This window comes from Triplophysa rosa, linkage group LG3 (genome assembly GCF_024868665.1).
Source record: "Triplophysa rosa linkage group LG3, Trosa_1v2, whole genome shotgun sequence".
NCBI classification, from domain to species: Eukaryota; Metazoa; Chordata; class Actinopteri; order Cypriniformes; family Nemacheilidae; genus Triplophysa; species Triplophysa rosa.
The window spans coordinates 12,660,571-12,676,682 of NC_079892.1; the positions used below are offsets into that span (position 1 = coordinate 12,660,571).

Consider the following 16,112-nt stretch of genomic DNA (forward strand, 5'->3'; position numbering starts at 1 on the left):
TTTCAGTCAGACAGTCTTTTGGGCAGTCTTTTGTCAATGCTGCTATGGAATCCAGACCTTATGTCATCAGTCTGAAGATCTGGCAACACAAGTATACGCAAACATATGGAAACAAGTTTTTAGGTTTTAAGATGAAAATGGTGTAGGACGGTGTCTAGAGACGTTTGGATGTATGTGTGTGTGTGTATGCTCATTCACATGTCAGAGAAATGATGAATAGGGGCCCAGTCCGAATGAGAGCGAGCGAGTGAGAGAGAGAGAGAGGGAGAACAAGCTCTTAATTGTCTGGCTAATTGCAAACTCTGACTCAGACTCTGAGTAACTGTGCCGAGTCTAGACCAGACACGAAGATGAATGTGAGAGAGAATCTAACAACCCCATTACCGTCACACTTTCTGCCAACAAGATCCGTCACAAGTCATTTTACTTTTCATAAAACATTTCACCACAGAAGCAAACAGAAAAAGGCTGATCCCACATTCTGACTCAACATCATAAAAGCGTAAGAAATGTTCAAATAGATGATACAACATTGCTCTGGAAAACAAACTAACTTTAGATAACTCAGAAATAAAGTGGGCTGATGCTCTTGTCAATAATTCAGATTCACTGATGGCTGTACGGCAGACATACTGCCTCCCTGTGCAGCATACAGAAACAGCCAGAATATCACAGTTTGACTACTGACAGTGAAATTAAACACCGATTGCTTATAAGGTCTGTCATGGCTCTGCTTCATTTAGTCATGTTTTTCTTGGTCCTGTAGCAGAGCCATGACAAAGCCTTTGGTTATGTGTGGAGAGAAACATATTATTGTCCTTTTGACAATAATATACATTCTCTCCAGTGTCTTGTCATTGGCCCCGCTCCTCTCGTTTCCTTGTTAACTTTCCCTGAGTGTTTCATTACCCACACCTGCCCCTTGCTAATTATCCTTCGTCTGTCTCCCTATATAATACCCTCATGTTTCATTGTCCTGTGTTCAGTCATTGTGTTTGCTATGTGGTTTCATGTCGTGCTTACCGGCTTCTCATGTTTGTGTTCCTGTTGTGCTTACTGGCTTCTCATGTTTGTGTTCCTGTTGTGGATTCCCCTGTCTCATCGTAGTAAGTGTTGAGTTTAGTTCATGTCTATTGTTTGTTAGTCTAGTATTTAGTTAGTCTTTGTCCCAGTTTATCCCTTGTTATTGTTTTACCCGCACGTGGGTTCTTGTTTTGTGTTTATCTTCTGTTAAATAAAGTCTTTTGTTAACCCCTTCATCCCCGCTGCCTGCAATTGGGTTCTTTCCTGCGTTTCATGACAAGGTCTATTACAAGTACATTTTGACAGAAATGTGGTTTTCACTGTTCGTTGTTTAGGTATGTTAAGTCGTTTTAGAAATTCGCTAGGTGCACAAGATGGAGCCGGTGAGCTTTTGGGTCGGCAGACTAATTTCCCGTCAAATAACACTATATGGGAAACGGAGGATTTTCAGACTGCAAATATGGGTGTTTTTTTTTTTAGATCAAAAAAGTAATATATCAGCGATGCGACAAATCCTCTTTACATTGCTGAGCACTTTAAGCCAAAACAACTCAATAGTGTTGTAGACCCCTTTGGGCCGACGTCACAGCTGAACGTTAGCTGAAGGCAAAATAAAGGGAAAACTGGAGGCGGCCAATACAAACCAGCACAGATTTGGCTACATAAGGAGTTTAAAATATCATCTTGTTGTGGTGTTTAGTGCCACAATCGACAGAATACAGTCCCCAATTTGATATTTTAACACATACCTGCTGCCATTGCCAAACAAAACGCTGACGACAGCTGTAGTGAAACACAATAAAACGAACGGACTGAACAGAAATGATCATCAAAAATGCTCGTGTTCCACTTCATAACATTTAAGATAAAAAAAACGACTGTCTTTTGTTGGTGTGGATTATGATTTGGGTCTAAAAAGATCTCACGTATGCCCAAATCAGAAACTGGGGAATAAGGTTATTTTTCACTTAGCGTTAACTTTTGAACGCATAGGGTATGCTAGCTAACTTTGTTAGTTATACAACTAGCAGTTAACTATCTGCCAGAAACTTAACAGAAAGGAAACTGTTTGTCATCTCTTTTTCTTTAGTTGTCACAAGTGCATTAGTATAAAGGGAGAGGGAACAGTGAGAAGGCCCATGTTATGTGTCAGGTTTGTGTTAAAGTAAATGCATTTGCTAATGTTTGTGTCATGATCCAGTCTGTGTTTGCCCTGTGTATTGTGGACTTTTATTTTACTTCCTGTCCTGTCACATTTTGTAGTCCTTTGTAGTTCTGTTTTCTATTGGTTCTTTGTGATTGTCTACCCAGGTGTGTCTTGTTAGCCCTCTCTTACCCTGTGTATTTAAACCCTTGTGTTTCATTTGTCTGGGGTCTGTCGTTGTTAGAGGTTGGGTCAGTCTTTGTTTTAAGTTGCACACTCATCTGGATTACCCTGTTATGTTTTGTCCTGTTTACTTTGATTAAACCTTTTCCTGCATATGGATCCGCTGCCTCTCCTGTCTGGTTTCTCATCATTCATTACAGTTTGCCACTGTTAGTACACGCAGGCATCTATAGATGTATTCCCTCTCAGTTTATCTTTACTAAACACGCTTGGTTTCTCTGTCTGGTAGGTGTACATGTCAGGCCACTTAACTGGAGGTAATCCTGTCAGTTCTTCTCTGGATCCATTGAGTGAGCGCGTACAGGTCGGCCAGGTTCCTTGCGTTAAAGTTAACTTTTTCAAAAGCAACCGCGGTCCTAGACAGTGATTGACCTTACATGTTAAAATTTAATCCGATTTTTTTTCTAATTATTGTCAAAAAGCAAGCAAACAAAACGTGTTATCTAGCATTAGTAATGCGGTCAGGGGGATCTTTCTGCCTCCACCTAAGCTCCGCCCACAAAAACGTGCCACAATGTTTATTAACCAAAAAGGCATCTATATAAATTAGTCTGCCGACTTTGGCGTTGCAAAATCTCACCGGCGCCATCTTGTGCAAGCAGCCCATTAAACTGGAAGCTGATATCCAGACTTCTGACAACATTGGAAGTTCGTCACTACGCTTGTGCACAGAGTCCATTTAAGAAGGGAAGGTAAGTCAAAATATGGTAGCATGTCGAATCCCATTGGTTCTCGTGTGTCTCTTGATTAATCATCATATGTGTGGTGAATTATGGGGTAATTTACATTTTTAGGTGATCTATTCCTTTAAAGACAGTTTGCAAAAATACCCACTATAGTGCCTCTAGTGGCAGTGCTGAGAATGCAACGGGTATCATTATTGCACATCGACACATTTTGGAACAATGTGAAACATTTACTTAGATAAACACATCGAAATGGTTAAACGCATCATTAGCATCCTTATTTCAATTGGCAAACATAACCTGCAACATTTCATACATGAGTTGTTTGAAAATGGTGTAAGAAAAGACAGCTGTGACTCACACACAGTCCTTGCTACAGTGTTAAAACTGTTGACTTTGACTTTATCGTATTAATGAACTCCACAAGATCTCAGGCAGCTGCGGTATCATTTAGATTCATAAACTCTGTGTATGTGTGGCGTTATTAGTGTGAAACACTTCATTTCTGGGATCCTAGCCACAGAAAGACTTCACAGTAGATGTCAGTCTGATGTCTAGAGAGAGAACAAAGTTTACAATCCAACTTAAAACTAACAAGCCTCAGCTATACTGGAGGAAATCCATTACTGATTAAAGAAAAAGAGAACGTCATGGGTGAGGGAATTAAAAAATGCTATTTTAGGAGGGAAATAGTAAGATCTGGACACAAATTGTATTTTTAACAAGATTTATGTACATTTACTAAAATTGTTAGTAGTATTTGCTCATGCAAAACTCACTGGGGGCAGTCACAATGCTGGGGGTTACTAGGGTGTTAGAGGTGGGTACCAACTGTTCTAGGGGGTTTCCCTGCAGAAAATAAAAGTAAACACCCACAAGTCTCCATGATATACCGTTCATAAGATACAGCTCAGATCTTTCTCATGTTATATTGCTTTGGTAAAAATGAAATTCACAAGCATGTCTTTTTTTGCCCGTTACACTGCAAAAAAAGTCATTTTCTGGTACAAATATTTTAAAAGTCTTAAATCAATACACAAGTTACGTGAAGTAAAATGCGATTTAAAAAAGCGACAAATTTTAATTTTAAAGTGAACCACTCCTTTAAAATCATGAAAAATAGGGTTAAATATTGCTTAAAATAAAGTGGGGTAAGAATGTTCTTTTTTAATTCATTTTGCAATTCAGTAAACTTTATTTATGTGCACTGTAAAACATCTTTTTTTTCAGGTATCTGAAAATTATTAAATCAAGATATAGTACATTCACTTTAAAATATTAAGTCTTGTTTTTGGAAAATAGTATCAAAATGCTTGAAGCAAGAAAAAATATCTGCCAGTGGGGTAAGAAAATTACACTGAACTGAACATCACGTTTACGCCAAACTGTTGTCACCATTCAAGAATTGTATACGATAATAAAAAGATAATATAGCCTATATACAATAATATATCTGTAGCACACGATGATGTGAAAAGAAACACAACGAAGCACAGACAAATATACCTACATTTGCTCCGGACTTCCAGGCAGTATGACATAGCACTTTTGTGGAAATGCCTAAGGGCTTGCTAAAAATACTTCGATACGATGCCACTCTCTCTCTCATCTCTCTTCTCTTGCTCTTAAAGTGCAGAAACAGATCTCGCACGGTGTCTAGCGTGAGTCACATTCAGCAAACCCATCTCTGAATCCTCCCTACGGTGGTTTTCCACAGGCATTCTGGCCACCTGGCTTTCCAACACAGCGTTTGTCATCCCATCATATTATCATCCAATCGCATCAGCAGGACTAATCTAATGGAAAGCCCATCAGAGACTGCAGACCTGCATCATCATTCAGCTCTCATGTTCATCATCAATTTGATGAAAGCGTATAAAATGCCGACCGAAAGTACTTTGAGAGTTGATCAAACTTCTAAGAAAGTGATCAAACCCATACATGGGATGTATCTTGTTAGCCTTTAGCAAAACATCTCAGGAAGTTTCTAAGGAACTTTTCAGACATCTGCAATAAAACATACGATATGTGCACACTTTTTCTTCAGCAAGGAAAGATGCTTCGATAATCACTTTCTTGATTTACGAGAGAGTTGGAGTTCATGGAAATAAAAGCTCAATTCAATCAAGCGAGTGCACGCTGAATGGATGCAAGTAGAGAAGTGTCTCGTAGCGGCTTGATGCGCTGTTAGATAAGATGCTTTATCTGTTCAATGATCTGTGCTAGCGAAAAAGACTAACAATGGACTATCCCACTTTAAAAGCAAAGTGCTTAACTTCCAATCAATATCTATCATTGCCTCTTTCGCTCAAATTCAATAACAGCATTGATTTGTGATCATGCTAATCGTGATAAACACAGTTAGTAAAGTCCTTAAAGTGCCTACACATTTGTCTTTTTCATTGTTGTTTTGTAAATCAGATCTTTGTGGCTTTGGACAGATTCTCTATATTTAACATTGGAGATACTAAGTGCACAAAAAACACAATTTCTTTTAAAACAGTCTTAGGTCAGAGGTGTATCTTAGAGAAACATAACCGTTCTAAACTATTCTAAAGTACCTAATCAGACAGCACTTTAAGCACAAACTTCAAATAAAGAATGTTGTAAAAGTTAGACAGCACAAAAGATTCATTCAGTTCAATTCAGTTTCACATGTATCCTGTGAGGAACAGGCAATCCCAGAATGCACGGCAACAGAGTGGAAAATTCGAGAGAAAAGTTGACTACAATTATACTTATTTCACTCAATACTAAAGTATAATGGTTTTGTCTAATAAAAAATTGACTATTTTATTCAATATTTATGTGTGCTGAGTATTTATAGCACAATGCTAATGGAAGAGTCTCTCCGGTCCATTAAGGCCCATCTTCTTTATACAGACAAAAGTACTGCGTTGTCTAGTACTCAGTATTGTGTTTTTGTACGTCAGCTAACAAAGGATGAGGGTTTAATTCTCAGCAAGGACACACAAACTAATTAAAATGTCCTGTAATTTTTTTTATATATACAGGCTATACTTTATACAGTCACTATGGAATGCATCAATGTAATGAAAATGCAAGTACTCTCAGCGATGATATCTGATGGTAAAACTATGATACTTGGATATATAGCATGGTACTAAAATGAATATACCATGGTATAACAAAAATTCATCCTGCTTTAACTACGTGGTATAGTAACAGTTGTTTTTTCTTTTCTCTAATTGGTAGTATTGGTAACAGGGATGTAACAATATCAAAATCTCACTGTACGATAATACTTCGGTACTATACGTATTTATTGCAATATTTAAAATGACAAATGATGACTTGGAAACGTGCCATAACCATCCTCTTTTCTTTATCCTCTAATCATAACTGTCGCGTAGAGGTATGAGTTATAGTATGAAATGGGTCAAATGACCTAAAAATCTGTTCTGTAAAAATCCCTTTTATAAAATAAAATAATTGCACCAGATGGACCTTGACAAAGGTAACATCTATCATTTTTTCTAACATTCTCTATGTTCGGCCCGGAAGACCTCTCGTTTCATACAGTCATGTGACCACGATAATATTGAGACAATTTTGAGACAAAAACAATATTGATAATATTGTTACATCCCTAATTGGTAATAAAACTGTAGTTATACAAATGGTAATGTCCTCTGTTTAGCTTTCCTGTGGCTCAGTGGTTAGAGCATGGCACTAGCAATGCCAAAGTCATGGGTTCGATCCCAGGGTATTGCACATAGTCAGAAACAAAAAATGTATAATACAATGCAATGTAAGTCGCTTTGGATAAAAGCATCTGCCAAATGCATAAATGTAAATGTAATGTATTTGACAAAAAATATCTAATTAATAAAACCATGGTAAATTTTTCCAAAGCGATGTTTGTGGTGCTCCAAAGTACATTTAAAAACCATGGTGGTGTCATGGTACACGTTCAAAATACCACGGTACTTTGTTTTACATACTGTAGCTAATAATAGCCCTAATGTCTAAACGTCCACAAGCCCAGGTACACACAGTGTTGGGGAGTAGCTAACTACAAGTAGCGACGCTACTTGGCCTTTTCAAAGTCAGTCAGAGATGATAGGTTCTCAAGTCAAACCCCATTTTGTCGACACAACGTCAAACGTCAACGTCACAGTTAGCATAACCTGTTCACGATACAATGCAGTTATACCGGATGAAATTCATCATACAGTCTTATTCTTTGCAATCTAATCTGAGGCTAAATATGGATCTACTTGGTTATCATAAAAGTGATTAAGATATTATTAGCATGCACCAGTCATGAATTAGACTTTTAAATTACGGCACACATTATAAGAGAAGAACAAAGAAACTCTAATCTTATAGCAAACATTAGAAGCGAGATTATAAGAATAAAAGCTTTAATGTTGGCAAATTTGCTTTCGCTTTGGTTTCGCTCGGTTTCCCGGGCCCCTCTGTAGTCAACCATCCATCAAATATACATCTAGACATGTTTTCTTATATATTCTATTCTTGTACTGTACATGTTGACAGTCTCCATGTTGCCCCTATCTCACTGAGCATTCAGCACAACTCCTTGTCCAGGCCCTGGTAATCTCAAGGTTGGACTACTGCGATGCTCTTCTTGCTGGTCTTCCTGCAAAGGCTATCAAACCACTCCAGCTGGTCCAGAACGCAGCAGCACGCCTCGTCTTCCAACAGCCCAAAAGGGCTCATGTGACACCCCTTTTCATCTCTATCCACTGGCTACCGGTTGAAGCCCGTATCAGATTCAAGTCACTAATGCTTGCCTACAGGACTATCACTGGATCTGCACCGGCATACTTTCACACCCTCCTACACTCCTACACCCCATCAAGAACCCTGCGTTCAGCAAACCAGCGGCATCTTGTATTGCCTTCTCATAAGGGCAGTAAATCGCTTGCCTGCTCATTCTCATTCACAACTCCTTCCTGGTGGAACATTCTTCCAAACTCTGTCCGGTCAACCACATCTCTTACAACATTCAAAAAACTACTTAAAACCCATCTCTTCTGTTAATACTAGGGATGCACCGATCCGATACTCTGGATCGGAATTGGGGCCGATACGGGTATTTTTTGCTGGATCGGGTATCGGACTGACGGGTTCCATTCAAATCCGATCTGTTGCGTTACCCGTGCATGTTACTCTTAAGCGTCAAAAAGGACTAACTATCAGGAAACCACCGTAAAAGTTTTCATGCACTGTATTCCACGTCATGTATTTCCAATAGCTTTATGCGAGGAATAAACCAATATAGCATAATTAAGAAACTCTGACCTCCGCTGGTGCTGTCAATCTCCATCCAGCATGCATGTGTCCGTTAACAGTCAGGACGTTACTCATTCCAATGTTTTCATTATTCTTCATAATCACTAGATAATAGTGTATGGTTTTGTTTAAAACCGGTCTATGTTGTGCGTCATTCATACACAATAACACTTTTTTCAACTGTTGGATGGATGCAATGCACTATGTGTTAAACACATAACATATCTCTTCTCTTTAACTTGAGGAGCAAAGATCCCCGCGACATCAGAAGGATCATCACAAGGACGCATCATTATGCGTCCGGGAAACTCGTGAGTGAACGGGTGCATTAAGCGCATCATTCCGCGTCCAACGTGCATGATTGTAAATAACGTAGAAGCGAATGTATTAAGCGCATCATTCTGTGTCCAGGATGCGCATGAGCGAGTCTATTCCACTCTGCATTGGAGACTTTTATACAGTGATAGTTTTGTGCAATAAACAGAGATTTATTTGTTAAACATTTTTTAAGTATCTGTACTTTATGAGACCATATTGTAAAGCATATATCATACTCCTGTAGAATTTATAAATTCATTTTTATATGGTTTTTACCTTTAATACAGTACTTAATTACATTTAAAAAATCCTACTTTTCTACTTTTAAAAGTAAAAATACTTAAGTAAAAGAAAGTAGTAGATTTTAATGTACTCAAGGATTAAAAGGTTAAAAACAACATCTATTTATGAAATGTAGTGGAGTAAAAAGTATGATGTGCTTTATGATGTAGGGAAGTATTTTTTGTAAGTAAAAACACTCTCATAAAGTACAGATATTTTAAAATGTACCTGAAAGTAAAAATGCTTAAGTACTATCTACCTCTGGCAATAAAAGATAAAAATATGCAATTCTACGTTGATCAAGAAAAACAGTATAGTATCGGATCAGGATCGGTATCGGCCGATACTCAGAATTCAGGTATCGGAATCGGATCCGCAAAGGAAAATGTGGTATCGGTGCATCCCTAGTTAATACTTGAAAGACAAATGAAAAAAAACAACTTCTCTAACCCTCTAACTCTAACCCTCTCTCTTTCTCTCAACAGGTATTGGTCTAGCTTTTGTAGAAACCAGTAACTTTGTATTGGCACCTATTTTGGCTTAAATCTTGGGTTTCTATTCATATACATTGTATTCATTCGGCAGATGCTTTTATCCAGACTGACTTACAATGAAGTCATGCCATATGTTTTATCAGTATATGTATTCTCTGGCAACCTGTGACCTTGGCATTAAGTATTATGCTTTACCAATTCAGCTATAGGAAAGTTAAGCCACTTCGTTGAGCTATTCAGTGTCACTCAAGGGTGCACTTTTTCCATCCAACAGCACGTCAAGGGCAGTAATAGGTGAAATACTTACAGGCCACTACAACAGATGAATAATGCAAAGAAATGCTAATTCATATCTCGTCCTTCATACACAGGCCAATGTGAGCAGTCGAAAAAACTTGTTTGACTTGACTGCACATGTGGTTTTTGGAAAGGGTGCACAAAGAGGGTTAAAAATGGGCTTGTGCTATATTTCTGGCAAACAGTTGTCTCATTTGCATCCATTTTTTGAGAAATAGCTGAGCTAACGTTGACACTTAAAAGAAACAACGGTGAACGGTCTTTGAGCAATACAATTTTCCGTCGGTAACAACTGAAATCTGGCAATCAAGATGTATCATCACGTAACCTGTACTTTTTTGAACTGTGAAGGAATTCCTAAAAATTTACAGACCTGCCCAGAAAATATATAAAAGGTGTCACAGTTGCTACTATCTATGTATATACTCAAACTAAGATTTACGAAATGGGGTCGAATAAGTTTATGCGCTATTAAATATACAAAAAAAGGACAGGCTATAGATCACTTTACAGCCGCACATATGGAAACAAACACACTGCTAATTCCAAGAGAACCATTTCATGGCATTTTTAATGATGCAGAGCGTCAAATTAAAATGATTTGTTGGCTTTAACAGGCTTTTTAGAAAAACACAATATCCTAAATGACCGATAATACGCTGCTTATTGAAAGCGGAAAAAGGTGTTTCTATCTTAGAAGCAACAGTGCAATTCTTCAGTATGATATTTAAAATCACAGTGGTCGCGTGGCTCTAAATGATGCCTGCTCTTTGAGCGAAGCAGAGAGAGGAAATCATTAAACGCCCCATCAGATAAAGGGCAGCAATTTCCTCTAATTACCAACCCAATCAGCACCATCAGGGGTAAAATGACTAAATCAATAGACATGAGTGTGGGCGGTTTGTTTACAAAGACCGAATCGAGGCTCTTGATTGGACAATGACACAAGAAGAAGAGAACAGACTCTGGAGACGGCAATAGACGTTACTCAGTATCTTATTGACAGCTTTGCAAAGCTTTTGTCTGGATGATGAATCCTTTGTCACCAATGAGTTTAAGTGTTTTTGTCAACAAACACATTCTTGTTCTTGTAAATCTAGGAAAAATATGAACATTTGCAGTTAAACTGCACAATGCAACCATAGCTCACAATACAATTTCCCACTTTGTGGGCTTTGTTTTTGAACGTTGTGTGATGTAATTATATGTTTGTTATTCGCAGTAATTATGAACATTTGTGCATTTGCCAGCTAAACAATGGTATGAAAGTGGGAAGAAAAAAGCAGTTTCCTGGTCGAGCCATGTGTGTGAGTAAGCAGTGTTTAGAGTAAGTCGTGATTCGCTGATTCGTGTCATACGCTGCTGTCTGGTGCACATGTAAATGTAGTCATTTATGTACTCACTGCACAGACTTGGACGTCTGGGATCTGAACTTCGTGAACTCCCCGGGTGCAGTCCACTCAGTCCCCAGCTGAAACACACAACAAATATATATATTTTTATTTAATTCATTCAAGTCTTAGAAAAAGTTTAAGCTTTTGAACTTGTTGGAAGTGCGTTGGATCTGATAAACGCCTATGACATGTGTTTGTGATATACACATTTGTAAATTGTCTTATTGTTTTAGGTATGCATGGTTATTTATAAAAAAGTTGTACAGGGGTATAGCCTAGAGACAGTGAATACTTGAGAGGAACTAAAACTTCAGGTTCAGGTGCAAACCTCACAGAGGCGAGTGCAAAAGCATTGGACCATTTGGACAGGACAATTATTAAATTATTATTAATAAAATAGTAATTAATAAATAAGATTATTATAATAATTATGGGTAACACAATTATTACTACTACTATTAATAATGAATAGTCAATAATAAAATAATAATGATTATAATGATAATAATGATAGTAATAATAATACAAATGTTGTTTAATAATAACTATTTTTTCAATAATAATTAATTATAATTTTATTTATTACAATTTACCTTTTAGACATAAAATGCAGTTCAAAGTCCTTTACATAATCAAAAACCACACAGTAAAATATCAAACATTCAATAAAAATACATTGAACATAGAAGATAAAAAAGATAAAATACATTACATACAGTATAAAATGCTAAAACATCTTTAAGACAACTAAAATATAAAAATTATGTATTGTCATCTGCAACGCATCTATAAAATACAGTCATTTAAAATTCTGTTTATTATACAAACATAATTCAAAGTTAACGAGTTAAACAGAGCGTCAAAAGACACATTTTTCGCTTTCTTTTCACTAGCTGTACTAGTGAGCGTACCAGCATCCCTAATATCACATGGTAGGGTATTCTACAGTTTTGGAGCATCATTTACAAATAATATATCTACTAATATACTGTATATAAGTAAAATATCTACTGCATCTGTAATATAAGTACAGGCATCTGATAAATGACTGTGTGCTATAATATGCTGAAATGCATTGTGGGTCATGAAATGCTTACTATAGCAGTGAAGAATGCATCAGTACAATCCAAAATCTAGTGAGTTGTCTTACTGTCTACTGTAGGCTATATAGGCAGCTACCTTTGAAGACAGCACACCTGACTGATTAGAAGCCTCATAAGTTTTGCAACACTCCCTTAACCACTTAAATAGTTATTTTCACATTTTGCGCACGTGAGATTTGACTAAGTGACCGTTTTATTCCAAGAGTTGTGGTGTGTTGCTAAGCTAAAATACATAGGCCTATGGGCAATTTCACGCATTTTCAGCATTTTTTTTGCTTATTCAAATCATTAGCTTAGCAAAATGCTAATGCCAAACTCTATGCACTATTCATGTGAGCGGCATTATTTGAATTGCAGTTAAAACATTTTCTAAAAATCACAAACTTCCCCAACTTGACATACAGGGCCAGCCATGCACTTATTTCCAAACCTCTGCAACTAATGAGAGCTCTCTCTGCAGTGATCTAAAATAAAATCTTCAGCGCTCCATCCCAGCATGCCTCTCTTTAATTGTCACTTGCAGAGACTCTCTCGCTCTCATAGCCACCGTGCACATCACACATCGCTGTAATGAATCATAATGCCTCGTGGATCCCTGTTGCTCTCAAAGACGTCTTTCATTTTTCACACACCCAAGTCTCACAGATGCCCTCCGCTCTAATTCACCCACACATGCTCCTTGTTTCACAAAAAAAGAGTGTGTTTACTGTCACACACACCTTGCCCGACCATCAGGTGTGACACACGTGACTCGGCCAATGCTAATTACCTCCGTTGCCAAACACAACTCGGTCTCTTGTGGGGGTTTGAGGACAAAGATGCGTTGTGTACTTGTGTGTGTGTGTGGCTCAGCGGTTGCCTCCAGTGGCTACAGTACATTTCCACTTGAAGGATGCTTGAGGAAAAGTTTAGAATATGAGGAAATTTTTGCTCTGTGCTTCCTTCGACGCACTTCGGCACAATAAATATCACAGCTTGTTAAGGAAAACTTGCAAAGGAAAAGATGTATCAAACGAGACAAGAGGCGTTAAAAATAAGCCCAAGGAGAGACACAGGCGGTTATTCCACTGAAGTTTCCCCACTGAAGCTGTGCACATTAGTGATACGATATAGAGAAAAATATTTGTATTTATATGGATGACTCATTTTTCTGCATGAACTCCACTGAACATCCAACAGTTGAACAGAAAATAGAGCAAACTATACATTAGCAACTATACATTAGCAATATGTTTTACAGGTAAAGGTGAATGTGTAATTTTGCAACTTATAGCATCAACAACAGAATTACAAAAATAAGTATTTTTAACTTTGTGTAAAATTGTACATTTAAGACTTGAAATTAGCAACACTTTCGGCTAGCATGACAAACTAGCAGTCTTATAAAAGTTACTAACATGGTGGAAGTTACTTCAGTTAGTTCAACTATAGTCCAGCTGTCATTTTGAGTAATAAGAAGTTCGCTTTACAACAAGCGAATAACAAAAGGTATTAAACATTTCTTAAAAATATATTTCGCATTATATTTAGCATGGTAAATGTTAGCCATTATGAACATAATGAGTGTTTCAGCAACAAATAAACTAATAAAACACCCTAAATAAATGGGTAAATTAGAATTTTAATGGTTCTACACTCAAAAAATGATATGTTGGACCGGTTCCACATAATTGGATTATGTTGAATTTAAGCAACATTGACTATTTCAGTAAACTTAAGATACTTATAATAAGTTAACGCAATGTTGTTTAGTCGAATCAGCTTGTTTTTGCTTAAAATCATTACTTTGATTAAGTTTGATTATGCTAAAATGTTAATTTTACACTTAACCAAACTAAATAAATAAATTTATCGAATAGTTCATTTAATGAATGCATTCAAAGAATTTTTTTAATTTTTAACAAGAATGATCAGACAAAACTTTCATTTATCTTCAATAAGAAGTTATTGAGTTGAGAGAACTCAACAAAAAAATTAATTTAAAAGTGTAACCGCCCATTACCTAAGCAACGGCAATGCTTTTCTGAACAATGGTAACCACAAAGCTTAAAAATATAACAAACTCTTCTAAATTCCAAAGATAAATGAACATTGAACACTAACAAGTGTTTATTTTTACTGAAAAACACATACAATAACAGTTATTTAAGAAATCAACTCTCAAAATGCAGTCATATGCAAAGCATGCTGGGAAATATAAATCCTCTGCCCAGTTGTAACAAGTTTATGTTAACACAACACAAATCCTTTGTGTAGTCCCAACATAAGTGGACTAAGTTACATAACTAAACATAAAAAATCAGGCTGTGACCAAATTTACCAAAACTTTTGCTGATTTAACTCAAGTATGTTAAAGGGATATTTCACTCAAAAATGAAAATTCTGTCATCATTTACTCACCTTCATTTTGTTCCAAATCTGTATAAATTTCTTTGTTCTGATGAACACAGAGAAAGATATTTGGAAGAATGCTTATAACCAGACAGATTTTGCGCCACATTGACTCCCACAGTAGGAAAAATTACTTTATCATTTTTTTGTTCTGTTGAACACCAAAGAAGACATTTTGAAGAATGTAGGACAGCAAACAGTTCTGGGGCACTTTTGACTACCATTGTATTTTTCCTACTATGGTAGTCAATGGGGGGCAAAATCTGTTTGGTTATAAGCATTCTTCCAAATATCGTTCTCTGTGTTCATCAGAATAAAAATTAAACACATTTATACAGATTTGGAACAACTCGAAGGTGAGTAAATGATGACAGAATTGTTTAGGTGAAGTATCACTTTAAGTAAGAACTTTTTTTTTCAGTGTATGTTGTAAAAATGAATCAATTCCCAATAATACTTTTTATTATTGTATCTGTTCGCTAATGAATAAACCTGCATGTACAATAAAAACGTAAAAACCATTTTGCCATGTTACAAGAGACACAAAAAAGGCTGCTATTAGCGGTTAGCAACAGCCCTAATGCTGGCACATTGTGCAACAGTTTGTCATTAGAATATCGCTGCTATGAACAATCAGGTAACTTTATTCGTCTGTAAGAGAAGAGATGTGCTATTTATGTATGATAGATGGCTAAGGTTACTCTTCTTCCTCTTCTGTATACTATTCAGACTATTTTGGGACACGTGAACTTTTCTTGAACACAGAATTACATTGAAGAAACTCATTTCGTCTATCTGTGACCCTGGAGTCCTGAAGAATGGAAAGGGGGAAAACAGAAAATAAAGGACGAGTAGAGTCATTGCTATTATAGCGAAGAAATATACTGCTATCTAATGTCTTTTTTGGGTCAGCTTTTTTGTTCCCACTTCATTCTGTATTTGTCAAGTAGACAGCTCAGACTTGAAAGAAATCTTAACTTTAGCTTGCTAAATGGAGTATTGCCATGAGATTTTTCTTTAGTCCAACTTAATGTCTATATGCAATAACATTCTTTTATTAATCTTGGGTGGATTTTCCCACCCACATGTGACTGGAAAGGTCTGTCGGGATCGTACGCAGGAAGTCACTTGGAATTCCGGACAAGCTGTGAATCCTCACAGACAAATAGACGCCTCAGCGCCTCTTTGTTTCAATCGATCACACGTCTCAGTGCCAGGATATCGAGTCCTTGGCGAGTCGAGCCCTTTCTCAGCCAGACGTAATCGATACTCTAGTAAACCTCAAATTCCCTAAACACGCTCGCAGGTATCTGGCCGAGGTGCTAATTGTGTTTTACAAAGCCAATGCTCTACGGATAAACAGATCTAAGGAAAAACACCTCTGGGGAATAAATATAAATGAAATCCAATAGCAGCAACGCTCTCTGTGTGAGGAAATTGACACCCCTGCCCACTAT

The 16,112-nt window shown here is 37.0% G+C and overlaps 1 protein-coding gene across 2 annotated transcripts in view; it reads right to left on the reverse strand.

Annotated features, from left to right (window-relative positions):
• Nucleotides 1-16,112, reverse strand: part of b4galnt4a (beta-1,4-N-acetyl-galactosaminyl transferase 4a) — a 208,409-nt gene that overhangs the window by 45,071 nt on the left and 147,226 nt on the right. For both annotated transcript variants that reach the window (XM_057330341.1, XM_057330339.1), the window contains one exon: nucleotides 11,171-11,238. In XM_057330341.1, the coding sequence (XP_057186324.1) occupies nucleotides 11,171-11,238 (68 nt within the window). The remainder of the gene's footprint in view (nucleotides 1-11,170; nucleotides 11,239-16,112) is intronic.